Here is a 26,857-nt window from a genome sequence, read left to right on the forward strand (position 1 = left end):
CATGTGAAATAATAAGGTAAAGTGGCAAACACCTAATTGACCTTGCTTTAATGGACTGATGAAGCCATTAACTTTACGTACTTAGGAGGGGAAAAGTCTTATTAAAGATTTATAAATACTGATCGGTTAACTGAACCAATCTGAAGTTAAAATTCATTTAACAACTTACCCTGGCCAGAATATATCGGAATAGTTTTCTATTCACATCACATACTTTATAATAATACCAGCTACTTCCACCACCAGCTCTGAAAATCAACTGCAGAAAGGATTGCAGTTTGTGGCGTGTCTCATAAGCTATGGTAAGAGAACTGAGACTTGGCTCAAATATCATCTCCGCACCATAAAATGTGGATGCTCATAGTCTGCATCACTGTAAATGAATTAGTACTTTTCACTGTACTGTACAGGACTAGACCTGGAAACTGTCCCTGTCAAAAATTTACTGGCACAGACCTACTGTGGCTGTGTGATATCTTCATTACCGGCTGCAGAGGGAAATCCCAGAGCATAATCAAGGACACCAGTCATCCAGCCCACACATACACACACACACACACTTTTTCTTCTCCCTTCTGCCATCTGGAAAATGCTACTGGAGCATAAAATCATGCAACACCCAAGTCAGAGACAGCTTCCCCCCACAGGTAGCTAAAATAATGAATATTACCTACAAATACAGAAACATGTGCACACATACACAAATGAAAACATTAAATCTGTGCCTAAAAGTAAACATTTGGTTTGTTGTGTTCTTTTTGAAGTATCATTTAATGATACAGTTGAGAGCACCACAGTTCAACAGTTTTATTGGTATAAACATTGGCATCCATCACCGGGGCTAGCCAACGGGAGACAGGAGAAATATAACAACGGGACTACCTCAAACTTGCGCATTTGTTTCTGGATAAATATGCTTGGCTTAATTGCTTCAGTCATTAAAAAAAATAAATAAAAATCCTGCTTTTGAATTCATAGTGGCAAAAAACAGAGAACGTGATCATGCTGCCGTCTAATGCTTTACATTTTCACTCAGCTTTCAGCTCCAATTTGCAACATCACACTCTATAGTGCATTTACAGAAATGTAACAATGTGACTGTGCCTCTATAAATGCAAGGGGATCATCACCACTCATTCTGGAGATGCAAGTTGTTCCATTGACATCTATCACATCTGGTTCCACAAACAGAAAATAAGAAAAGGTTTCAGATGATCAGTGACAACTGAAAGCACATATCTGTCTTCTATCTTTTATAGAAGGGAACAGATTCATCTGCCAAAACGACTGGTTCTTAGAGATCCAGGAGGAGGTTGGATAGAACTTTTGACAGCATTTTATGTCCTTTAGTATTCTCTTTGAACCTGATCTAGTGTCCTGAGACTTGAGGGAGGAGGAGAGCTCTTACAATAATCATATTTGCCAGTCAGAGCAAAAAAAGTGTCAAGATATGTGTTGGCTCCCAAGATACTGACTGTCATTTTCCATTTTCCTCTCCATAGAACATGCATTGACAGTATGTTTATCCACACCAAGTGTATCAACCGGAAGAAAGCAGGAGTTCAGTGAGAACACAAATTAGAACGGGATGAGAATGTAGCACCTGTATTTCCGTCTTTTGCAAATTAGAGACAACAAGTGTGCAATGCCACTGTCATATGAACCCTTTTTTTAATTCAAGGCGAGATTATTGCAAATTCTTACCATCATTCCACAATCAGTTAAAAAGATTTCAGCTCATCCAAAACACTGTAACAAGAATTCTGATGAAAATTTAAAAAAGAGATCATAGTTCCCTAAATTTACCTTCTCTAGACAAATTCAGAAGAGAATTTAAAATAATCCTTCCAACATATAAAGCCCTTAGTAATCAAGCTCAATCAGATCTGATTGTCCCATATGTTATTGACACTTTGTTCCCAGACTGTAGGTGTATTTGTGTTCCTAGAGGTTTGAAAAGTAAAATTGGTGGTAAATCTTTTATTTATCAGGCTATTTTTTTGTGGAACCAGCTCCCAGTTTTAGTCTGTGAGGCAGACACCCTGTCAAGTTATTAAACTAACCTCTTAGTAGGCTTGCATAGATAGTTTTTGTAATGTGTGTGGAAACATTATCTTTTGTAAATAAACTGAATTGGAAACTAAATAGATTTTTCTATAAATTCCAAGATTTCTTCAGGGATATTTCAATAAATCCAATACTCATTTCTTGTGTAATTACATAAAATTTATGTGATGCACTTATTTGCATTGATTTATTTGTGTGTAGTTTTGTAAGTACAACTTGTACTTTGGCTGTTACTAACATCTGGTGTAAATTTCACATTATTAAGCCCTAATAAAATATGTATTTATTGAGAAAAACATGGGTCACACCGTATATCACTAAATTGCTTCTAAATAAATACTGTGCACCTTTTTTTTTTTAACTCTCTTCCATTTCCTAATCCGTCAATTATCCAAAAATGATTTAATCTAGCTTCATGTAGCAAGTAACAAATCACCTCATGTATTATTTACATGAGGTGTGCTGAGGTCAAGATGTAAAAATAAAAATGCAATCCTTTTCCTTTTAGAAAAGACAAATAAGTTAGCAGAGGGGTAATTAAGAATAATGTTGCTCAGTCTTGTGGCAAAAGGGTAAGAAAAGAGAACAAGGCTACAAAGAGTTCTTATTTTTAAGAATGGAGGTCTGCTCCTTCCACAATCCCCTGAAGCAAACCATATGTCAGAGGGTCATGGTGGTTCTGAGTTGGATCAATTCCAGTGACTGAATTCTGCCACAGTAACGCCTGAAGCCAAACTTCTCTGAGCCGAGGCACTGCAGGTGCAGAAGAGAGATGAGGGCATTCCCAGAGTGGTAACATAATCGGTTAAGAAAGAAGGCAGTCAGAAGGTTCTTTCACTTGAGTCACGTTTGAGTTTGGAGAACCACAAGTTTGGACCGTTGTGCTGAATCTTAAAGACTGAGCGGACTGACAGACAGCTGCATTAGCTCCTAAGTCGAGAAAGGAAGACTGCGTACTTCTGAGGATAATGATGTTCTTTTGTTGAACCACTTTTGTTTCTGCATCAGTGTTTAGTTAACAAGTTTTGAGATAATGAATGGTAAGAAAAGACATTTCAAACCAAGAAAATCAGATATTTAAGACTTGATCGAACTCTAAAGAGTAAAACAAACATAAGAAAAGAGTATGACTTCGTTTGAACATTTTGCGATATAGTACCAGTTTAAACACAGAAATATTCTACATTTAACTTATTCAAATATCTATTTTAACAAATATCCATTAACTCAATTATTAATAAGACATATCAGTACAACCTGTTGACAAAGAGATTTTGTTTTCCCTCATTATTTCTATTTGCATTGCATTTCCACAGACAGGCAGAATGACAATATCTCCATTTTTGCTGAAAGGACAGAGTTGAAATGCCTCAAATTTTAGCCAATTAAACACAGAGGATTATGCTGTTGCTGCTGCAGCATCCCAGACTGTAAGCACATGCAAGCACTTCAGATAAAGTTATCTACAGGTGTGCAGCTTAGCTGGATTTGTCCCCGAATGTTTTTATTCACTGTCCTTATCTCATGGTGTAATGGCTGTCACAATGAGCATGGGTTAGACAAACAAACCAATCATTATGCAGCACACTGCTGTTTTCGATGCAGTGTCCCATGGGACTTTAATGCCGTCTTGGTGCCACATGTTTAGGGATTTGTTTCCCGTAAGACTGCCTCTCAGAGTCCTGACATTCTGCTCCACGGGAATTAACCAAACAAACTGTATTTGGGCGTCACATTCAGCTGCTTATAACCCCATACATCGTGAGACCTGGATCATGCTTATTAATAGGATTGTCTTTGCTCTCTGACTGGGTTTTTATAGCATTCAAATGCTGCATTGTAGTATGCAAATTTAGAGGCAAAACACATAAACTGTGAATACATTTTGAGTGTTAATCCTTTGGACTAAGAGGAGAGGGGATATGAATAATTCACAAGCAAAACTGCTGGTCAACCACCACATCAATGAGTGGTAAATAATTCAGCCTGTAGACTGGGTGAGGAGCTGCTTGCCCCTGATTTTGATTGAGAGACACAGGGACCGGGCCTGCTTATAGATTCTTGATGGGTTTTACCACATCAAGAGGAGAGGACAGGAAAAAAGGAGAGGAGCCAACAAATAATTCATACGAAAGAGCTGCTGATCAGGAAGATGATGAAATCCACAGTTTGTTCACTCGGATTGCATGATTGATTTGTCAATAGCCGCATTGCTGTTTTGTGTTTCTCCTGCAGCCTCGGCTGAGGAATAGTAATGATGCATTTCCATTTGGTCCAGGCGAAACTGGGTGGGAGCAGGTTCTGCACCTCGTCAAGGTCAGGGGCGAATAAATAGAAATCATAAAGAGCATTACTGATAGGCAGAAACGAATCCTTAAACATCAACATTTGCATAGAAGCATCATTCTTATCCTCATAAATAATGGCAAAAAAGTTTCATCATGAGCAAAACAACATCACCTTGTGCCTTCACCTGTATTTCTCTGTATTTTCTCCAGTTTCTTTTAAGCCGTTCAAGCAGAATTGAACAAGTAATTTCAGGCATTTTTCTTGATATTAATAAGTTGCACCAACATTATAGAAACTTGACACAGTGTAATGTGCAAGATGTGCATGTAGTCGCTCATGTGTACAATGGAATCAGTGTGAGCACTGGTATATGTAATTGATGTTTTTGCAGGTCATAAACCCCCACTAAGTACGCACACACACGCCCACACACACCAACGCATACATACAGTATGCATTTCTATCTTCACAAAGACTTTGCGCTGACTTCAAAACGCACATAAAAACAAGCTGTGCATTTCTCAAGTGTCACTATATAGCTTCAATGTTCAAATTACTTGAGAATTAGATAATCACAAGTTCAGAAGGCACTATGTTGTGTATTACAATATAGCAATACCTCCTATAAAAAATGAAGAAAAGTTTGGGGAAGAAGCTGAAAAACAATCCAGGTCAGACATGCAGGCTCACACTTGTTCTGCACTTCAGCGGTTAGAGAGATGCCAGTCAGAGCTATTTGCAAATTAAATCCCAGCGAGATGATCATGCAAACTAGACTCAAGCACTGTGAACACAAGCTGCCTCTTGACTTCACTGATGTGTATACAAAAGGGTTGCAACTCATAAGCATGACATTATTTGCACTGTTTTATCCTCCTCCATCAGTATTAAAACACAAGCAATTTCCAACCTTTTTGCGAACTTACAGGTGAAACCAAAGATATTTGATAAGCCCTTTTAAGTAATTACTCACACTTTGATCTCCAGTTTCATTGTCATACTGCAATAAATGGCAGGGCTTCTTCCAAGAGCCTCTAATGATCTGCTATTATTAAAACGGAATAATAAATGGCACTGCCGCTCAGTAAGTTCTCACAACAAATTAAAAAATAATTATATTGATCTAATATGGAAAATCAAACAAAAGAAAGCTGATGTAAACTAAAAAGTTCATTCTTAGATTAATTTGTAATTTATGGCCAGTATTGCTCTTTAATAAATAAGGAATGAACCCATTCACAGAGCCCAATAGTACCCCAAGGGATGTGACACCAGTTTATTAAATGTTCAAATAAACCTGTTTATTAACAAGTGTTAGAATTAGTTGATTATCTATGAAAAATTTTTAATTTAAATACGATGTTAAAAAGACATAATTATCTTTGTCACTTAGAACTGTAAGCCATTCAAAAAATAAATGTAGGATGACAGATCAGCTAAACTCACGTTTGTGAGACAAGAGAAGATTTTGATTAGTTCATATGTGTCCTCTAAAATTCTCTTAGTTTAATTAGATGAAAGCATCATTACTCTAAGGTCATGGATTTGCTGTTTTGCCAAAAATGTTTTGTATCTCTGGTAAATTGAACATTTTAAATAGATTCAACAGCGGGGAATTGAATATGATATTGCCGCTGAATGATTTGGTATGGTGTCATAAATAATTTTTGTTTATGTAGGTGAGGCCATGTAGCACTGGTAAATGTACATGAGTGTTTACACATTTTTATTGAAAGCTGTTTCTACAGTAGCTGAAGACAGTGTTTACTTTGCAGCAAGTTCATAAAAGGTTTATAAAACAACAAGAGATTAGATTCCTCACTACTATCTGCCAGCAGCCCACAGCCTCTACTTTTAATTAAAGGAAACAGAAATTATTCACATTTCTATTAGTGGCTGTTATAAATGATCTTTTTACTTATTAATGTATCTTTAATGACCAATCAATGTGACATGTATATGACATGGAAAATTATTAATACCTCTTGAATGATGACACTTGTTTCATTTTGTTATGCTAAAACCACAAACTTTGATGTATTTTTTCATAAAGCCATTTTCAAAATGTCTCCCCAGAAATGTGAAAACATTGGCATGTTTGGTGTTTTACTCCCTTGAGTCAAGACTTTGTAAGCAAGTCTTTACCAGCCGTGCATATCAGTAGATGGAAATAACTAAGCATTCTTTGGAAAACATCTTAGCTATTCAATCAAGAATATGCATGTGCCTTGGTCCAAACAAATCCATTGTAGTTTTGATTGTATATTTCAAGTTGTTGTCTCACTGTAAGATGAACCAGTTCCACAGCCTCTGGTCTTTTGTGGTCTGTGGCCGGTTTTCTTTCAGGACTCCCGATAGATTCAGATTCTCTCGATAAAGCTGTGTATCTCCACAGCTTCTCCAAAACAATAGGCATGTCCGTTTAGGTACACAGGGATGCCCTCCCTACCACACTTTTCAGATTTATGTTTGTAAAAGATTTTGAAAACCATGGCTCATTCTCCTTACATTTTTGAAATACATTAAAGTTTGTCGCTGCAATATTTCAAAATATGAAGAGGGTTATGAGGGAATTTGCAAGTCACTGTAGTTCTGTATTTCCCCTAAGAAAAAGTAGGTATTCAGAAGCTGTGTAGACAAATTGGTTCTGAGAAAAGCTGCATCCACACTTTAAAAAAAAGGGTATTCAGTTTTAGTTTGACCTCACTGAAAATTCTTCTGCTTTTCTCATTTCAAAACATTTTTTGTAGATAGTCAAAACCTATCAGAGCACATCCTTTTCTGCTTGTTTATACTGTATGTTTCCTATTTGCATCAGCAACATGAAGAAAACATGCCCAGTGATGAATTATTCTGCAAGTTGGTACATTATTAATCAATATGAGGCTTACACCTATAGCATGGCAACAACTCTCCCCTTTGAGAATCAATTTGACCCAACAGTAGAGATCAATTAGTCTTCAGTAAGTAGTCTCTGCAATTGTTTATTTTGCTTGCAACTTGAATTTGTTGAAATGAAATCCAAACATAATCTTGAAATTCCCTTTGGCAAAGAAAGGCTTGTGGAACGTTGATCTGTGAGGTTTGCGTCGTGACTACATACAAGAGAAGGCAAGGGTCACTGTTTTCCCTGCAGTCGTTTTTTTGTCTTCTTTGTCTGCTTGTGCTGAAGGCACTCCTGGCACACGCAATGAAGTCCTGGCAAAAAACACTTGTGCAGGAGAGCAAATGTTGTTTCAACACGAGTTGGCTTTAACTACAAAATCACACAACTGAGAACCCTCTGTTGTATGATTACATTCAAGATATGGACCGTAAATTGGATAGTTCTACTTTTACCCCATGCAAAGAAAATGAACAAAAAACACAGCAAAATGTTGAAGCTAGAAGAATTACGAATATTTTCAATTGTGGTTTAGTGGCTCATAGATACGCAATTTTCTCAAAAGATATATATATTTTTTAAGAAATTGACAGTAAACAATTCAGCTATGAGTATAAAAACACTTTTGTGCATTAAATGAAAATACACTTGTAACACACCAGGAGAAAACCAGGAGCAAGTCACTGGCACAGAAATGAAAGAAATAGATAAAAAAAAAAACACCACTAACTCAGAAAATACTGATATATTAGTCCAGGTCATGAAGAAACAACTACATAGCAATCTGAGGTTTTAAAATAGTAAACTTTGTGTTTGAATTCGGCTTGCATACAGAATAAATCCAGCCAATAAGATGCAAGTTTGAAGAAAATACATGGCTAGTTAATATTGTCATCATAGCTCCCTGAACCCAGGCCAGTAATGTGCTGTTAGAAATATGAGCCTTCAGAGATGACAACATTCAGCAGAGAAATACGGGTGAAAAAAAACAATGCTAAGACTGCTTGTATGATTAGACATATTCATGTCTGCAGGAATACTTTTCTCATTCTCATGGAGTGAGCCTCAGAACTTTTATTCTTTTTAGGACGGTAAAAGTTGTGGCCAGGCGAATGAGCATGCTGATGAACTACATCCTGTGGCTGATAAAAATAAAATTAAATAATTATTTACATCATGTTTTCTTTGGGCTAAAAATATATATTCTTTTGTGTAACATGTCGTGTCTATTATCTTCTGCTATTATCTTGCTTAATTGTTAATAAGCCCATGTAATTGATCAGATTTAGGAATAACTCTTTTAAAAATTGAGGGCTTTTTTCTCCCTGATCTTGTTTAGTGTCCCAATGCTTCTTCATTTTCTTATTTCTATTTGTTTCACATCATTATAAAGCGTAGAATCTGCACTTTCAGAATCTGCAAACAACTCAAAAACCCCCAGGGGTAGATACTTGTTCCTAGTTTAGTCGTGGCCAGTCACATTTACAACCCAATGAAAGCAGCAATGTGATGTTTGGAAATCTCTCGTAGAATCTTAATTACTTCATACACCACACATGTAAGGGCTAAAAGATTACAACAATCACATAACACAGCTTCTTTTAATTAACAGAAACACTCTCACTCTCTGACATTTTACATTTGTGCTATTTGTATTTCCAGGGACTAATGAGGACTCTGTATTATTATGCCAGGGGGATATTTGTATTTCTAACTGCGGTTGATAGACGTGCAACACCTTTGTTAAGGTTGTCCACATAGAAAAAGGAACCTTAATTTGTGGCATTAAGACTGCAAGGCACGTCATGGTTGTTGTTTTTTCCCTGAGATGGAAAAGAACAACAACAATGGGGGTAAGCAAAAACCCTCTCAGAGACAGTTTTAGTTAAAGTAAGATATGTCAGACAGAACAAATATGTATTATAATTAACCTTAGTGATCTGCCAAAAAACAAATACAATGGTTTTATTTGTGCCTATTTTGAGCTGTCAATTTTTGTTTAAGGTTTTTTAAAACAATTATGCATGAATCAAATGCTGTGTTATAATTACACGAAGGTCATTGTTTAAGTAGGAAGCAGAGTAATTTATGACAGATAAGAAAACCGCTCAGCCAGCTGAGCTTATTAAAAACTAATAATCAACCATTCAGCAACTAGATAGCCCAGATTCCCTTATAACTGTTCAGTAAATTTAACTTCAAAATCTGAGAAGCAAAACTAAACAACTGATGATGATCCCATTTAATACAATTTAGAAGCTCAAATAGTAAAATGTTATCTGCTTCAACTTAAGAGCTCTACTTACTAAAGATTATAGTATGATATTGTAATCGTCTATACACCTGGGCAAATACAGTGTACAGAACAAACCTTTCTCTGTAGAACGTAATTGTAAACGTGTCTGTGGAAAATCTGCCTACTTGCTGATTTTTTGTAAATAAACCATATTTAAAATGTTCTAAAGAAAACGCAGCTTGGGAAGCTGAAAAGGCCTGGTTTGACATTTACTCCTGTCGATGAAACCTGAAAGTTATTTTTAAACTTTGTAAATGTAAACATTAGCCTCATTAAAGTCCAGACAAACAGTCATGTGAAAGTGTGAGTAAATCCTATCACAGCCTCTATGTTTTTCTAGCATATTAGGACATATGAATATTTAATATTTATGTTAACAAAACTAAGTTTTATGTAATTTACATAAAAAAGAAAAACAAAAGACATCATACAATGCAATTCCCCACTCAAATGCCCCACATCCCACAACGGCGTGTCACTACCCTGGATTTTGAAGGAAGTTTGCTCTGTTTAAACCTCAGACATTTAGTTTGGTGTCCTTCTGACTGTTGAAGAGAAAGTGAACACCACAGCAAGATCAAAAGAACTTTCTGAGGCTGCAGCAGCTTATAACGCTCACCAGGGTTTAAAATATCATGCAGGACTTGCTACTATTGATATGCAAGTGTTTGGGTGAACATGCATGTGTAACTATATATTATATGATGTCCAAATTTCTCATTTGGACACCAGAGTAGAGGACATGTTTGGGAAGATCCAAAGAACCTCAAATAAAATGTGAAGCAAAAAGCTGGCCAGCTCACCATCACAGAATCCACCACAAATCCTGCTGCTGTGGAAAATTTGAGACCATTTGTAAAAACAAAAACAAAAAATCAAGCAAACCCACCAGGACTAGCTAAAAATGAAAAAATAGAAGGCACTGGAAAAAGTCAAAGCCTAGATCTTGATCTCATTAAGATAGTGTGAGGTGACTTGCTGTATGTGCAAGAAACCCCTCATCATCTCTCTGCTGAAAATGAAGAGTGGGACAAATGTTCCTCAGGCAGAATTCAGGGATTGTTAGGTAGCAACAAGAAACATCTCACTGAGGCTTCTTCCACCAAAGAGGGCTGAGGCTGGCTAGCAGGTCATAACTTTTAGTGTGAATAGAAAGACATTTTGTATTCATTTTGCAAAACAGGGTTTATTTTTGTGGTCTTTTCCAGTGATTAAAACATTAGATCAGACATGAAAATGTGAATATTCCTGAATAAAGTGCTCAATGTTTGAAGGCTTATCGTAACTTTTTTCACATATAAATTGATCCCCATCACCCTCATATGCATCTCCAATACAATGCATTACAGTAAGGATGTATTTTACTCATGCTCTAAATGTTAGAGGAACAGGTTACACTAAGTTATCAAAAGTTCAATAAGTTTTAGTCACATTATAAAACATGGCTTCCATTACGCATTCTAACCATCATGTTAAGCATACTGGTCCAGTGGTTTTTGCCAGCACCTCCCCTACATATTTCACTCACGAATCCCTGTTTGTGTGAATAGAGTATCATGAAAACCACACTAATATGCAACAACATCCCCCAAAACAGTTTTATGGTTTCAAACACTGCGTGCCTTTTGGAGGAAATTGCTCACCCGTGTTGCTGCGTGAAGCCCGGAAAGTCTGACCTGTGCAGCCTCTTTGGACAAAACACAAAGTTAAATTAGGCGCATCAAATCCGTTTTTATGACTGGTCAACTGGCCGTGTGTCTCTGGATTTGGCTCACTGATTCCCAATTATAGCTCAACCGAGTGCATCCAAGTGTATTCATCAAAAAAGGTAACTAACATTAAGTCTGTCAAATTGCAGTGCTTCATCACTGGTGTGCCTTTCTGTTATTTTTAGTCATTACTGGTTTAATGATGCCTAAAAACTGCAACTCACATCAGTCTCAGGTTTAAGTCCTAATTTATCTTAAAATGAATCGGGTCAAAGTATTACAGAATAACAGAAGATAAAATTATTCAGTTAGAAGTAACGGTACTGTCAGTCTGCTTTGGTGTTTACGTAAAACTTGTTAACAACATAACCATTGTAAAAAATAATAATAAATAAACAGAACTATACTACAAGTATATTCCTTGAAACAAGTGTTTGTTGTGTGTGGACTTACTGAGTGGCAATAATATTTTATTTTAGTGATATTTTTGAGGGAGAAAGCTTAATTAGTCCCAAATTCTTTCACTTACCTAATTTATTTAGTTGATGAAAAAATACTTATTCCAAGCCAAGATATGTTTAGTTACCTTTATTGTCAAAAGGCAAGAAAATTACCAATTAAAAATATTGTACATAATCTTCTCAAATTCTTTCAGAAAGACCACTCCATAGTTTTCTAAAGATGTCTACGTACCAAATTGGAAAGCACTTTTGGAGCTTCTATCTCTAGTTGTCACAGTTTCAGTTTTTTAAAATGTCTTTTTATTGTTGGTTGGTAAATAGATACAGTATGGTAGTTATTTTATTCCGAGAGTCATTCCGAGACTTGAAAAGCAACAAACATCTGCCTTTTTTAAGTTTCATGTTCTCTTGTCTTGTCTGCATTGCAGAGTAACTAAAAGAAAGAAGTTTCTGTGCCACATCATATCTATGGGTCAGCAAAACAAGAAGCCAAATGTTACTTAATAAAGTTCAAAAGTCTCTCGTCAGCATAAAAGCTATCAGTTATTACAAAAATAAAGAATTACATTACATCTGTTTCATAGAAATATTTTCCAACTCAATAAATAAATATACTCAAAATAGAGGTTGAACATTTCTACATTTTCTGAAGTGAAAGTTGGCTTCTGCACTGAAACATTGATTGCTTTTGAATCTATTATTCATCTTCATCAAGACAACCAATAAGTGAAAAGAGCTGTAGTTAGCTTTTCATCTACACGTCAAGCTGCTGGCATGTAGATTTTAAAAGAACTCCATCAGGGATTCGTCTTCAAATTATTTTTGTTACAATATAAGAGAGAGCAACGGAAGAACTGAAAATATAATGAGAGGCATATTTAAAATGTTATGAAAATGTAAAATAGCATCGAATATAATAAAACATGTCAAACCAACAACTTGGAACGGAAAGAACAACATGGGATTTAAAATGACACTGGCTGAAATACTTGGTCTCAGCAGATTGTAGGTGATTATACAATCTGGGTAGAGCTCATAATCATAATCTGTTCCATAGTATTTAAAGTAAATCACATAAACCATTTCCAAATCAGATAAGCCATCCCTGAGTATTCAAGATTACAAAACAATCTTTCCTGCTGAAACTAAAAATTTACAGAACCAAAAGACACACAACGAACCACATTTAGGATGCAAACAGCAAAAAAGGCAAAAGACACTGCACACACAGTGAATGTCAACCAGGCAGAACAGAGGCTCTCTGATGGTTATGATATAGATTTATGTGTTCTGACACCCCACAGATGGTGAGAATTAGTGAAGGAGGGGGTGCCAGTATGAGGTCAAGAGAGATGACCTGGCCTTCAGCCCGCCACTTGGGAACCCGAAGCAATAGACATCTGAAGCCGCCGCTGCAGCTCGACAGCCTAAATGCAGCCGGAGCAGCTGTTATTGAGGCGAGGGGAAAGAAAAGTGCTCCCGTAAACTGCTCTAATCTCATCATGCGGAGAGATAAACAGCACTGAGAGGTGCCATGGCAGCACACACGCACATAAAGGCAGACTGGCAGGTAGAAAAAGCCACATTGATTTTGACAAGAACAAAAAAATAATAATTTTGTAAATATGAAGGCACACAAAGCAGACCAAATGGCTTTCTAAATGTGTAATGATTGATTTGTTTCATTCATTGCCTTAGAAATGATTCTGCATTTGAGACTATTTTTCTCTGTGCTGGTATTTACCGGGAATATACGAGAGGGTAAAAAAAAAACATTTGATGAGAATTAAAGGTAAAAAGTGAAAGATTTAAGTCTTATAAACAAGGGGGATGTCAATTTATGAAAAACTAACAAAGAAGCAAAGGGAATTAACAGATTTCCTATGGGGATAGTTACCATATGTTTGACAAAATGAACCGTGTAAATGTAGATTTGAAGAAAATGAGAGTAAAATCATGTAGTTCTCTATAAAATCCACAAAGGATGAAAGAATCTCACCTGGTTGATGTGTTTTAATTTGTCGATGATCTGGTTTATTACAGGGTCTTCTCCTTTTACTTTGACTTCAGGGTTGGTACTCTGAGCTCTGACTCCATTCCCAACAACACGCCGTGTGTAGCTGTGAAGAGCACAAACAGATGAACACATAAATAATTTTTTCATGTAAACACCTGATATATTAAAAAAATCTATCTAAATGATTCACACTGATTTCTGATACAAGAAGAAATTGGACCCTACCATTTGACTCTAAGTGGTTTTACTCTAACAAGCATTTGTAATAAAAAAAAAACAACAACTTATATTCGCTTATATTCTGATTTAGAAACTGTGCATAACTTCAAATGTGTTTTCATGAAAATACATTTTTGAAACCTTTTTCTAAATGAAAGGTGTCCTTTTAAAAAGATTTCTTTCTTTCTAGTGCTTTTCATAAGATTAAAATAACATCAAAGGGAGTTATTCGCTTGCAGGATCTGGTAACTGATCCAAAGCTCATGAATGACTGAAATAAAACTCTTAGTCTAAATGAGTTAAAAGGGAAGTCTGATTACAGGGAAGCGTAAAACAGAGTGAGGGTTTTTATTCCTAAATCAAAATTTTGCCAAGTGAAACTTACCAGGTTTGAGAATTGACAAAGAAAAAGGAGAAATATCTAAATTATAGCTTTTGTCTTATTTTGAAATGGCAGAGCTTCTGTAGGAGCCATTTATCCTTTTCTGTGTTTATCGCCACCAGGGGGCGAATTTCATTTTGAGTTCTGTGTGTCTGATGGGGGACGGGTATTTAAGGTCAACCGTGATTCTGTTCAGGTGTTGTTAGTGGGAAGAGGCAACAGTTTTCCACTGTGTTTGGTTTAGGTTTTGATGTCGAATTTACGTGTAACTACATGGAAGTAGCAAACAATGGACATTGTTCTGTACAATAAATTACCTTTTTATAAGTCAAAGTAAAGATCGGCATGATAAATCTCTACTGAACGCACGTAAGACCAACGCCTTTCAAGCATAACAACCAGTAGCCTAAAATATAGGATTTTAGCCGCTAGAGCATCAATATATGTACAGCTGACATGAAATGTGTTCAGCAACTGTGAAGGAGCTGCACAAATTTCTGGTTGGTGTTTCTTTTTCTTTTCTTTTTTTTCTTTTTTGTACATGCATCAACAATTCCCCATATTTTCCACATGGGTTGGAAGATAGAAACATTTTGTTCCAAAGAAAACATTCTTGCCTGGCTGAAATCTCACAAAACCATGGGGGAGAATATTTTATAGTCTGATGAAACCAGGCATGAACATTTGGGCTATAATTCCTGCTTGCCTACAAATCAAACAAGAACATCTACTGTAAGACATTAGGGAGGCAGCATCATGCTCAGGCGTTACTCAGTGGGTTGTTTAATAAACAGATATAGGAGTGTAACACTGGACTAAGAAAACCTTGTTTAAATATTTAACCATAGAAATTGAAACATAGCAGGAAAATGATTCCATTTTCGAATAAAGCTTGTGTTTGGTATTACACATGGGTTTCTAATTGCCACCAGTTCTGTAGACTTGCCAGGAAAGCCAGGAAAGTGGTTTTGTTGTGCTCAAGACTTCATATTGTTAGAAAAATTTTGTTGGAAGTAGAAACAGTGGTGATTTAAAGAAAATAAGCTGTATTTTGGTTTCACAAAGCTAGATGAACGATGTGCAAAAAATGCAACTCGCTTGGTTTGCAGCGCTAAACGTTAGCATTCAGTGTGAGGTTTAAAAATAAAACTATGCATCCAGCAAGATGGTGATTCTTCGCGGAAGGAAAACTACTAAATGACAGTGTGTGTGTGCAACAACACACACACATTGTGTCCACTTTGGGGTGAACTGTTGTTATAGGCTGGTAATGGACCTCAGTTTAGCTCAAGGACGCCCCAGTCTTTAGCTTTTCTTTCGTCTGTCAGGCGTAAAGACTGTGACCTTGGCAGCAGATGACTGAACACATTTCACTCACATCTCAATCTCTGCCGTATCATTTAAATCATACAAGAGGATCAAGGTAAAGTTACTTATTGCTGAGATATTTCTTCTGTTTTGCTGATGCTGAGCACATGTGTTTGTGGAGGTTCTGATAAAGAAGATGTTGGCCTTCAACCTAATTATCTGAATGAGATTGTCAACACCATTTCCAACAAAAATAAGATGGTTTGTACAAAGTACAAATTAGCTCTGACTATCAAAACCTACAAAGTCAGAGAGAAAAGGAAAAACTATGAATAAATAAAATGTTGCAAGTGTGGAAGCTTAATTTATTCAAAACTCGAGGTGCATGGCAGAATTCAAACATAGGTTGTCTGGATCTTTGAGATGTAATTTTGAAGTTAATTTCCTACAAATCAGACTCCACAAATGTGATTAGTTTTAGAAAAACATGCTCCATCTTTTATAAAAAGAAGAGTCTGTTATCGCTGCCGCTTTTTTTATTACCAGCTCTTTTTTCTTGTTTTGCAGCCTTTATCGTCTTCGTCTCTGCAGCGCCGTTGTAGAAAATAAAAATTGAACTCAAGGTTTAAAGTGACCTTTAGGTTCCCATACTTTGGTAATTTACATATAAAGGCCAATGTATTTAAAGAACACATTTCTATGTAAGTGGGGCTGCACAGTGGCGCAGTGTGTAGAGCTTTTGCCTTGCAGCAAGAAGTTCCTGGGTTCGATTCCCAGTCTTTCTGCACGGAGTTTGCATGTTCTCCCTGTGTATGCGTGGGTTCTCTCCAGGTACTCCGGCTTCCTCCCACAGTCCAAAAACATGACTGTTAATTGGTCTTTCTAAATTCTTCCTAGGTGTGAGTGTGTCTCTGTCTCTGTGTTGCCCTGCGACAGACTGGCGACCTGTCCAGGGTGACCCAGCCTCTCGCCCGGAACGTTAGCTGGAGAGAGGCACCAGCACCTCCCGACCCCACTAGGGACAAGGGTGTAAGAAAATGGATGGATTTCTATGTAAGATTTGCATTATGGTCATTACTGAACTTTTGAAGATTTCATGATTCGATGTAATCTGCTGTGTTTTAAATTTTAAAACAACAAAGTTATATCAATGGAAAAAAATGCTTTGAGGGTCTTTATGTGTTCTTTGTTTAAGACTAGAAACGATTGCACATTGCAAATAGTTTATACTAATCTATACTAATGCAAAAGATACAATGCATAACTATACACAGTAAATGGCACATACATGTAGGTGAATGTAGAAAATACTGCAGCCTGCCTGTGTGTGTTATATATAATTGATGGTTTCAAATATACCCTATGTAACTACAGATGCATAAATAAGCTATGAGGCAAACATTTATGTCTAACGAAGAGGTTAAAGGTGTTTTATGTGGCCTGAACAACAATCACCTGCTGCTATCAAGATGTTCTTCTAGTGTTTGTCAGTATCAAAGCAATTTGTCCCCCCGCCCCCATGAAACCAGTGTTGATTTTTCAAACAAAAGCGTGGATTTACAAAGCCTTATTGTACAGCTCAAAGCCTTCTCCTCACAGATTGGTGGAATATGAATCTTTTTTTTTACAAGAAGTGCAGTTTTATGTTTGATACTTAGCAGAGTTGAGTCATTAAATTGCATCTTACGTAATCAAGCAATTTGGGATTTTTTTCAGCTTTCATTTAGTACTTTAAACATAATTTCTGTAGAAATGCATGAATACTCCTTGAATTTATGAGGGGGTGGTTGCAGCCTTCAAACTATGTGCATATGATAGTTCAAATTTCCAATCATCAACTTTGTGGCAGTTGACATGTCCTGATGAATGTACTTACAACATTTCTCATGAAACAAAGAAAAACATGTGCTTTGTAATTAAACTATTTTAAATTAAACATCTTGTGGCTTCATCAGTTGCATATTTTTGTGTATCGTGTTGGTTTTTTTTACGTGCAAGTCAAGACAACCTTGGAGTTTGTATTATTTATTTATTTTGAATAACCTGGCTTCAGGTGTGCATCCAAACCTACTGATTGCCCGAAACACAGGTGTGAAAGTCAAGGTCTTGTTTGGCAAGATGCAGCAGGTGCCTGCGGCTAGAGGTCGATGCGTCGGGAGGACTAAGCTGCATCTGAACCGTGTATGCCGGAGGAGCCACGTATGATGCACCTGCCTTCAGCTTTGCTTAATCCCCGGACACAACCAGGGAGATTGAGATAGGTCTTTGTAAGAGCCCGAATCAACACAGTCATCGCCACGCCTGGCACTGCACAAAATTCCACATAAATAAATAAAACAAATCAAATCCCTCAAAGTTATTCATTGAGATGTCTGTGCGCATTTATACAAAAAAAAAAAAAAACATGCTATAATTAAGATGAAGTTAAATGTAGATTAAATGATCTGTGCATACACACACAAATAGACACAAGCAACTCATTATGTATTCTGGAGCGGCGTCTGGATCTATATTTTGAAAAACATACAATCTATTGTAATGTGCTGCTGGGATGGCAATGCAACACAAAGCATCTCGGTGGCCTATAGCACCTGAGAATAAGAATCTGGAACTTAAAAGGTGTTAGAGATGAAAACGCCTGATCACAGTCATCACACATTCTTCAAGGTGAGCGGGAAAGGAACACAGCGGCATCGAGCACCACCTACGAGAGGATATAAAGCAGCTGAGTGATTGCCCAGGGTCTCTGTGGACCAGCAACAGGATAATATAATCCATACAATTCTCCCCAAAGGGATGCTTGGTTTGCAGCTCATTCCTACTGTTCAGGCCCAGATTGAAAATTTCAATCATTTTATCCTTTGGTCTTATCCCATTCTTACTCTACCACAGTGTACTGTAAGTGCAAAATATTAAAATCTGGAACAAAAGAAATCTGAAGCCCTCAATACCTTCTTCTTTGACGTCAGTAAAGAGACAGATGAGTACGTCAAAGTAATTTGCTCTAATTGCGGTGCATACGGGGCCCGAATCCTCTCCAACACATTATGAATAAAGTGAGCCGTAATACCACACTGACACCTAAACTCAGGCACGATCTTCTGAAAATTATTTCCTTGGTTTGCTCGTTGTGTTATTTTGGTCTCCACAGCCTCTCTTTGATGTGAGATACAGCAAGACAAGAGAAGATGTATTAAAAAAATCTTTTTTAATTGCTCTGAGTACAGAAAAAGTATAAAAAAGTAAATAGTCTAAATGCTGGAGAGAAACACTCCTTCAACTTGAAAAAGTCGTCAGCATAAAAAACCAGCTCTGTAATGGAAAACAAAGCCAAATGATGCCTGTTGCATGCTACGATTCAGTGGTTCATGTTGTTTGCATGATGTATTCTTTTGTTTCCAGCTTTGCTTAATCTCAAGCAAATGACTGCATATTATAACAGTCTGCTCAGTCTGCTTCTTGTGGTTTCTAGACGGAGTTTAGTAATAGCTACTGAACACTTACAAGGTAATTCAAGCAGCAGGATGAATATGGCGGAAGAATATTCATTCTGTGTTAGCTCAAGTGTTCTGCTCCTGCTTTCCAAGCCTGAATAGCAATGAGAGTTTCTGCATCTGTCTTTTTGTTGTACATTCAAACATGTACACCCATTCTTGAACTCTAAAAACAGACTGATCTTTGCCCAATAAACATTACATTTAAGATAAAGATGTGCATTGTTGGTTTCTGATCATATATAGATCTACAGATGAGGGCTAAAGTTTAAACTATGGACTTTGCCACTTTTATTGTCTAATATTTTCAAAAACTATGTTTAATTATGAATTTAGAAGCTCTGATTGCTTTTAGCATCTTTAAAATTCAACAGCTTCCATTTTTATTGGAGCCCCCTGGCAAAGATGTGCAAAATCTAAAGAATACATTCCCTTTTTATTGCAGTAAAAAAATCTAAGAATGAATGTAGAAATGAACAACTTTCAATTTAAATATGTTATTCAGTGGGAAAAAATACTATTCAACTCTTAAACTCTTTTTTCTCACAAATTCACTGACCTGGTCACACCTAATATCAATACTTTGTGCAATTCCCTTTTGACATAGAGGTAGTACTTCATCGTCTCTTATAACATTTCACAAGGTTGGAGCACACAGACAGAGAGCACTTTGATAAATCCTCTTGGTATAATCTCCCTAGTTCTAGATCCTCTCCTTTACTTTCTAAGATTTTCTATAGGATTTAAATTTAGGGACTGAAAGAAAGTTTATTTTGAGTATAGTGAACCATTTTGTGCTAATTTGATGATATATTCAGCATCATTCAGCTGTAGGACACAACGACCACCCATCTTCAGTTTTTAGAGTAGGGACCAGTAGATGACCAGATAGTTCATCATACATAATTTCAGATCCTCCAGTATTAATTTCCTTTCCAAATATTAATTCACATTTATTTTATTGTTATCTTTTGCATTCGAGATTATGCAACTCAAACAAAAGATGGATTTTTTGAAAGGTGTTTCCACTTCTTATTCTGATGTTCTAATACATGGGGAGGACACTGTATATACACAAATTATAATATCGTATAGCTCTATATATATATACATATATATATATATATATATATATATATATATATATATATTAAACTCTTTTAATATAAAGTAGGACGTCTGGCCCCTATTTACCTGGTGCATAATAAATCACATGGTGTATTAATACAAGGAAGAAGAAAGAGGAAAAGAAAAAAAGCTAATTATTTGGCTTAAACCAGAAAGCAAATTCTTTACAATGAAACAGCTAGTATGCTATTTGATAAATTATGTTACCTGTATGCTTTCAACAACTTCCTATTTATTTGTTAAACAGTAAGTTTTAATTGAAGAATTTATTGGATTTTACTATTTATGAACAGAGCATCCAACTGGTCCTTGAGAAGTACACTGCATAATTTCTAAAACTCCCAAATTGTTTTTTTGTTTCTTTTCTCAAGTTTTTTTTTTTTTTTTAATTTTTTTATTAATACCGGGGAAGAATTCACACTAAGTCACCAAGATCTACAACTGTTTGTACATTTGGATATTTGCTTGTGTACTACATGTTGTGTATCAACATCATTCAGTCTAAAGGTGCGTAGAACATCTTAGATTGCAAAGAAATATAGAAAAGGTTCCTGTATTTATAAATTGTCAAATAACAGTGCACAAATGGCTTGCTACACAGAGGTATTACAGGTATGAATTTTCTGGTGCCTTTATTAATAAAGAAAAAAACAATCTTTTTGGCACTAGTGGGCTCCACTGAAAAGCAAATTGACAGGAAATATGGTGGTGAGAGAGGGGGAAGACATGCAGCAAATGGCCCGAGACTGGTAATCGAACCCAGGGCGACCACATCCAGGACTATATCATCTGCACAATGTGCACAGGCTCTACTAACTGAGCCACCCAGAGCCCCAGTGATCAAACTATTAATGGAGTATTTCATGGTTCCATCAATTACCTCAAGTTACTCAGATTCTGGAGCAGCAAAGCAGCCCCAGACATTCACACCAAGTTTTAGTGTCGGCAGGATGTTCTTTTTGTTAAATGCCACATTAGCTTCACCTTCCGAAAGATTAACTATTATCTCCAGTACACAGAGCATTTTCACAAAGTCGCTGAGGACCATCAAGAGGTTTTTTGGCAAATGTGAGACAGCTGCTTAAGTTTTTTTTAAAGGTTTTTCTGGCACTTCATTTGCAGAAAATCAGGCAGGAAATAGGTAGAGAGAGAAGAAGGGAGACATGCAGCACAGCTCTCAGATTCATAAATCTAACACGGGATGGCGGCGTCGAGGACTGCCACTCCATCTCTACAACGCGCACCGTCTCATTGTTTTGTTTGTGTGTTTTATCAGACATTTTTATTTACCTTATTAAATTTCTCAGAAACAGAACAGAATAAGATGGAAAAAAATAACTATAATAATTCTGTTTTTCTTATTATTTTCTGTTGAATTTATGGCAGCATAGAATTATTGAAGCAGAAAAAAACAAAGCTGTATTTGAGAAAAACAAAAAAGGCAAGAGACGAACATATGGCAAAGCTTTACAGTGAAGCTACAGAGACTAAACTGGGGTTTTTGTTGGCATTTATATGCATATGGATTGCCGTAAACTATTGAAGTATACTGGTGTCAACCTATAGTCATTCAATTTCTAATTTGCAACGGCTGAGCTAATCTAAACATTTCACGTTTTTCCAACACAATTTCAAGAATGGAAAGACATAACGGAAGCTGGCAGCCTAAATACGGAAATGTATTTCTTCTGAGTGCAATTTTATCAAACAGCTTTAGAGAGGGGAGTTTAACAGCTTGAGAGGTAAAGAAGGTAGACGACGCACACTGTTCATGGTTGGCTGAGTGAGAAACAAAGCCAGCCTGCAGTTAGTAGGCAAGATGGAAATACCTGCCTTTGAGTTGTCACTGAGGAAACAAAAGTCCTTCTGGCTCACTGCAATCGGCAGAAAAAATAGGAAAATAGCAGAGCAGACCACCGATATGGAGTCTGTTCAATTAAGCTTGAAAGGACAGAAAATACCGGAGGCAAGACAATTGAACACATGCATTTTAATGCTCAAAATCAATAGAAGGACCACACTTCAGAGAAACATCTGTGTGGTACAATAAACAAGAAATATTATGGTGATAAGAAAGCAAAGTGCATAAACAAAAAGCTTATTTAAAACTGCATAAATGTTTCCTGTAAACGGTGAGTGAAAATCGGGTTCAGAGTCTATATGTTTGGACAGGAAGTCAATGAGATTTTATAGAAATGATTTATTTATAACTGACAGATGAATTAATTGACAAAACGTCCACAGACAGACTGTAATGAGGAATATTCATAAAGGATTATTATGATTAGGCTTACAAGGTTTGCCAGAGCATCTCAAGCTGTGCTCCTTTACTTAGAGGTGTGACAAAGAGGATAATATGACAGCAGTGAACTGTGCCTCTGGCAAAGATTTAGCTCTAAACATCGCTACTGCCGTGTTTGTTCCAATTACTAAGAAGCCCTGAGCCTTAAAGTTGTATTGACTTGTGCCAGCGAGAAACATGAAATTCATCAGACAGCGCTGCTGGAGCAGTGTGGCAGCTGTAATTAATGTGGTCTGTCATTGGGTTGGTGGTCACTGGGAATTGGTATTTACACTTTTACTGAGATTTTGAGGGTGGCTTGCACAAAGGAACATTAAGTACAGGAAGGTCTAAAAATAAATAAACTACCAGAGAGTCACAGTTTAACTCGGTGTTGTCGAAGAGCGGCAACACAAAAAAAAATTGGAGAAAAATGGAAAATTTTAAACAAAAGCGGTATAGCACATGTATGATAGATCAGTTTTTCTTTTTTTTCAAATATTTTATATATTAAATCTGATGTATTATTTTCTGTTTGCTTTGTTTCTTTATTAGAGAACAAGCATTCGGTTTGGCTTCCCATGTGGTGAACGCTCTGCTACAGATGTTTGGGGTAGAGAAGCTGTTTAGTCTGTATAGTTTAATACATGTTTGTGTTTATTTGGCAGTCGCTTTGATCCAAAGCAACTTACAAATGAGGATGCAAAGAAGAACGCTAGTCAGGCTCTGTTAGAGATGAAGCAGCAGATAATACACCAGATTAGATAATAAAAATGTTAAAAAAAAAAAAAAAATTAATTTCTTGTGTTGAATTTTTTTTCTCTAAATAAATATAATTATCATTTAAAAACTACATTTGGTATTTACTCAGGATATATTTGTCTGATATTAAAATTTATTTAATGATCTGAATTATTTAAGTGTGACCAAAAACATGAAGAAAAACATAACAGTGGGGCAAGTACATTTTCTCAGTGTAATACAATAGTTGATTAAAATACAGTAAAAAAAAAACAAAAACAATTATTTACGGTAATAAGATGATATTGTTTTCTGATTAATCATTTTTTACTTAAAAGAAAGTTCTTTTAAAATTCTATTAAAATATTCAAAAAAGGGGGAAAAAAGTGAAAACCATTTACCTTTTCTGTTTCTAAATTTTATTTGGCAGAAGAACACAATGGTTGCTTGAAATAAGATAATTTCTGACAGCTTTTTGGTCACACATAGAAGAAAATGCAAAATAAGAGTAAATGCACTAAGTAGTATTGTAAATGAAAAATAGAATAATTTTATTGTAGATGAATTAAAGAAGTGGTTTTAAAGCCACGTAGAAAAATGATGTCATAAAATAAGTAAAATAATATTGAAAGTGCTTTAAACTAATTACTGTATCAAATTTGGTGTTATAAATGACAATACGCTAACAGTCCTATAAACAAAATGATACTAACATTGCTGTAAATGAACTAAAGCAGCGATTTTGGTACAGTAAATGACATTGCAGAAGAAATTAAATCAAACATTTAATAATATCTTGAAGGCACCCATTAGATGGTAAGTTACTTTAAAACTTATAAAAACATTTCTATGTTAGAATGAACCCAGCATTAAAAGTTAACCAAGTGATTCCTTTTGTCCTACAGTCCAAACTTACATTAAAACTCAATGCTGCAAACAGCTTTCTTGTGTTAAAGAAAACACATTGCATGCCCAATGTCACACTGAATTATTGGTGGGTTTATCATATGTGCAACATTTCTTGTTGGGAGTTGCATTTGAAATGGAAATGTTAGGGTTAATAGAAATGTTAATAGAAATGTCAGAATGTTAGTGCACCCAGCAGGAAATTATACAGACACAGTGTGACTGATTTGTATTCTTCTTTTACTCCGAAAGGTGTAAAACCAGAACATAAAAGTTTTGAAAACACAGAGAGTCTGAAGAGCTGTTATCAAAAACCACTGTGAAAGATTTCAGAAAAGTCTGAATCATTCAATGCAAACACTAAATAACTGAGAGATACTTCAAAACTGTGGTAGGGTATAATATGATTGACTTGATTTAGACAATCCTTGTTGGCTCATGTATCAACATAAGACTTATTAGGTAATAAACTTCTTTGATTACACTTCTAATGCATTTGCCTACAGGTTCTTGTGCCCCCTTGGTCTCTTAGGACAGCTTAGGAAATGTCCTTATATTTATTCATTGATCATTTTACAGCACACATTGCTTGGGGAAACTATGAAACAAGCTCTTCAAATGGCAGAGAGTCCCAAAGTCCCTGCCCAAGAGAAAACAGTGTGTCACCACTGCAGGTGTCAAGTCAATGAATGAATTTATTTATTCACCAAATTCCTTATTAGCATCAATGATTCTAATATCTGTAAACAGATATTGTTTACAGATATTTTACAGATATTTTATTGATATTAATGTCAATGGGTGAAATAACCATATCTAAAACATGCAGAACGCTGTAGACACTCTAGAGCAAAATCTGTGTTAACTGCTTCTGAAGGATTAAGTGTATTTTTGGAAATAAGTGCCAACATGTGATGTGGCAAAATGAGATCAACCCTTGCAATCAAGAAAATCCCTTATTGCAGCTGTAAATGATGAGTTATATTGCACCAATGATATCCCTGCAAAGCTAAGTGGCTCTAAAAGTGCATGAGCAACTGCATCATGCACACAGTTAATGTCGAATAGATAACAAAAGTCCTCAAACAGCAATGTTCCCTCTCTAATACCTCCTAAATATTTGATTTTTATGGTAGATAATAAGGACAAATGGAAAACTTGGCTATCTGGGAGGCACAATGGCCTCATAAAAGCAGATGGTCACCAAAAGAGTGAAATTTTAGGGTTGTTAATGCCACATAAGGGCATTAATGCTCAGGATTTAACAGATGTCGAAGGAGCAGGGCAGACAATAAAAGACTCATCAGAGCTTTTATGATGTCATTGATCAACATACTCACATCCACAAGGATTTTCCGCTTAACACAGAATACAGAATCAGTTCTGTGAGAGTTTTATTTCAGTGCAGAATGCCAACAAATGATCTGCACTTTTTAACAGACTGATTTCTTGGTCTCAGTCCAGTGCAGATTATCAAAATCATCAATCTGATGAAAAGATTTCCCTCCCTCTTTGGCACAAATTTTAAGAGGCTTATGAAATCTTTGCCATCTTCATAACCTGACCTCGCTCGCTTCAGATTTTAACACCTGCTACGTGGAGATGCAAAGGAACACAATGAAAGCGTGATTGTGAATTTATGAAGAGGTCTGTCAACATGCAAAAACAAACCAACAAGCCTGAAGAAACACCCTTATTCCCCTCGAGCAGTTGAGGCAGCGAGATTGTCAGGTTTAAAGTAAACACTCGAGCAGTGATTGGAGTTGCTCTCACAGAGCCACTGTTTCATAATCCAGCTGAGAGTTGAAGCCGAAGGAGCACAAAAACCGGAATACGGCTTGAAGTAGCTCACTGCAGCACTCTTGTGCTGAGATATTCAAGCAGGATATTAACATAAAGTGTTTCTGTCTAATGCATCCCTGCTCCAATGTTCACTGTTGATAAATGATCAGTAATTTACTATGGAGAAGCAGGAAGCACATGCTCAGCAGCAATTTATAATACAGCATTATGAGCTCAGAGGGATCTTTACTTTTCCAGCAGCATTAAATGTTTTTAATAGAACCGTTTAAGAGGTTGAATTAAAAAAAATTAATGAGATAAAATTAAAAGTTTGACTAAATGTAAATACAAAGCTCAAGTGTCAGCACATAGGCCTTAGATATAAAATATACCTAAAGTAAGATGTCAATATTAATGTACCAATATGTAGCTCAAGTTGCTGTCAAACTACACAGAAATACTCATTTCACATTTTTAAATTATTTGGTTTTGTGAAAATAAAGCCAAGGTAGAATTTAAACATATCAAAGTATGAATATTTTGAAAAAATAATTAAATAAATAAATAAAAAAAACAATTGTCTCCCTACTGCAATCCATCATGTCTGCTCTGTTTTGGGAAGCTGCACAATAAGTAATGTGACTTAAGGGTTAGAGACATTGCCACTGACATTAGTAATAAATCTATATAAGAACTGCTTCCATTTAACTCTGCTCTAAAATTGTTTTATTTAACTGTATTGGCAGAGACTATCAGAAGCTGTATTGTGGACTATAAGAAATAATGGTATACATGCACAAGATGTTCACAGAAAAATATTCATTTGAGATGTTGTTGCTTTATAAATTACTAATCTGTCCTGATTTTAAGTAACACTAGCTTCCAGGCTTAAG

General features: G+C 36.1%; 1 protein-coding gene across 1 annotated transcript in view; it reads right to left on the reverse strand.

Moving 5' to 3' along the window:
* Positions 1-26,857, reverse strand: part of gpc5a (glypican 5a) — a 135,415-nt gene that overhangs the window by 62,065 nt on the left and 46,493 nt on the right. The window contains exon 7 of the mRNA XM_028016079.1: positions 13,706-13,826. Within this exon, the coding sequence (XP_027871880.1) occupies positions 13,706-13,826 (121 nt within the window). The remainder of the gene's footprint in view (positions 1-13,705; positions 13,827-26,857) is intronic.

This window comes from Xiphophorus couchianus, chromosome 4, assembly GCF_001444195.1.
Source record: "Xiphophorus couchianus chromosome 4, X_couchianus-1.0, whole genome shotgun sequence".
NCBI lineage: Eukaryota > Metazoa > Chordata > Actinopteri > Cyprinodontiformes > Poeciliidae > Xiphophorus > Xiphophorus couchianus.